Raw genomic sequence first — 1689 nt, 5'->3', positions numbered from 1 at the left:
AAAGAGGAAAGTGCATCATGTGACATATTTAAAACTGCATGGAGATCAGTTCTGAACTGTCATGGTGATGGACTACTCCTAACAGGCCTTTTCCATTTTTAATTTCGATAATCAGAATCATACTTCAAGTTCTATACCAGTGACAAGCAATCTCATTTTTAAGTGGAAGTTACCAGAATGGGAAATATCAACAACCTATTCACCGTGGAAAAAGGCTGATACTATTTGGAAGAACATCTGTGTATGATACAGACACCAGTAGCAGATCACTATGTACTATTAATCTGACTCTACACACTTATTATCATAATGTCTGTCCTAACTGTATGGTTTTCCTAAATTTCACCAAAACACCACTAATTTATCACAGAGGAAGAGCCATGTTCTGTGTTTTATTACCGTTCATTGTCTTCAGAGTTGCTAAATACATACTGTAATAAGCACAGAGGGAATATATTATCATGAAATATTGGCATTTGGAATAGATTAAGAATTTACTGTCTCTGCTTCTTTAAGTGTAATAGACAGCAGATACCAGCAGTTTGGCCCTAATGAGCATTCGTAAACTCTGTAACACAGACCAGACAGGCTGACACACCAGACCCTCAGCTTCTCTCCCAGTTCTCGCACAGTTCTCTCTCCCGCAGTTCTCGTGCAAACCAGGGAGAACTGCAGGTGTCATCAGCTGACCTGGAAAATTGGCTCACTGTCCTTTACTTTCCAACTCTGTCATTCTATTATTTAAAATTTGCAATTTAATATCAAGACTTTTATTCTGAGAAGGGCTATTCAGAGGACATCACGTATTCACATAAGCATCACAGTAACTTGCGCAAGGTTCATGCAAAAAACGTGCCATTCATCGCTTTTGGGTATTTAATGTTATCTGATACTTACTCTTCTGCAGTAAAATTCAAGGAAAAAAATCACCAGTGCTAATTAAACAATGATTCCCATAGATTTCAATATGGAACTAACATGAAAACTTCTCTTTAGCCTGCAAAGTTTGATCTTAAGTCAGCAAAGTAAATTAAAAGCACATACTTAATTCTGAATATTAATTAAAAATTAAAAATTATTAAAATGTAATTTGGTGTATAAATTTAAGTTTTTTAGAAATGGAAAGCAAAGAACTTAAAATGCTTATGTTTCTGTAATTGATTTGTTAGAGGAATCTTCCCTAGGCAGAGGTAGCTAAAGCACAAATGCAGCTTACAGGATGTTTCACTTAAACCAGTGGGACTGTACCTGTACTTAAACCTGTAACAGGTTTAAGTTAAGCATGTCCGTCTGTACCTTTCGTAACAGGCACCTAGCATAAAATAGCCAAATAGGTGTATAACGGTAAATTAAACATGCTCTCCACTCTTTAAAAGTGTTACCTGATTTCCCTTAAATAACAATTCAAAGGGATAGTTACAACCCATTTGTACTTATAAAAACAATTTTATAAGGGAAAAGTTGACTTGCATGAGCTGTATTTCAAAATTAGCTGTAAAATTTTGTCAGTGGGATGTACTGTATTGTCTCACAACTGTTGAATATTAACTTGTGAAATGCTTTTTCCTCACAGAATTATGAAATTTCATGTTGCAAAGAGAAAGTTTAAGGAAACACTTCGTCCATATGATGTCAAAGATGTCATTGAGCAGTATTCAGCAGGTCATCTAGACATGTTATGCAGGATTA

General features: G+C 35.3%; 1 protein-coding gene across 1 annotated transcript in view; it reads left to right on the top strand.

The window, feature by feature from the left end:
- Positions 1-1573: 1573 nt before the first annotated feature.
- The window catches only part of LOC104512209 (potassium voltage-gated channel subfamily KQT member 5-like), a gene marked incomplete at its 5' end in the record, with an annotated part of 2397 nt that continues 2281 nt past the window's right edge, over positions 1574-1689 (top strand). The window contains one exon of the mRNA XM_010155099.1: positions 1574-1689. This exon is cut by the window's right edge and continues 1 nt beyond it. Within this exon, the coding sequence (XP_010153401.1) occupies positions 1574-1689 (116 nt within the window).

This window comes from Eurypyga helias, unplaced genomic scaffold, assembly GCF_000690775.1.
Source record: "Eurypyga helias isolate BGI_N326 unplaced genomic scaffold, ASM69077v1 scaffold44547, whole genome shotgun sequence".
NCBI lineage: Eukaryota > Metazoa > Chordata > Aves > Eurypygiformes > Eurypygidae > Eurypyga > Eurypyga helias.
The sequence above is the reverse complement of the archived record's forward strand: the minus strand, read 5'-3'. Positions and strand labels throughout refer to the sequence as shown.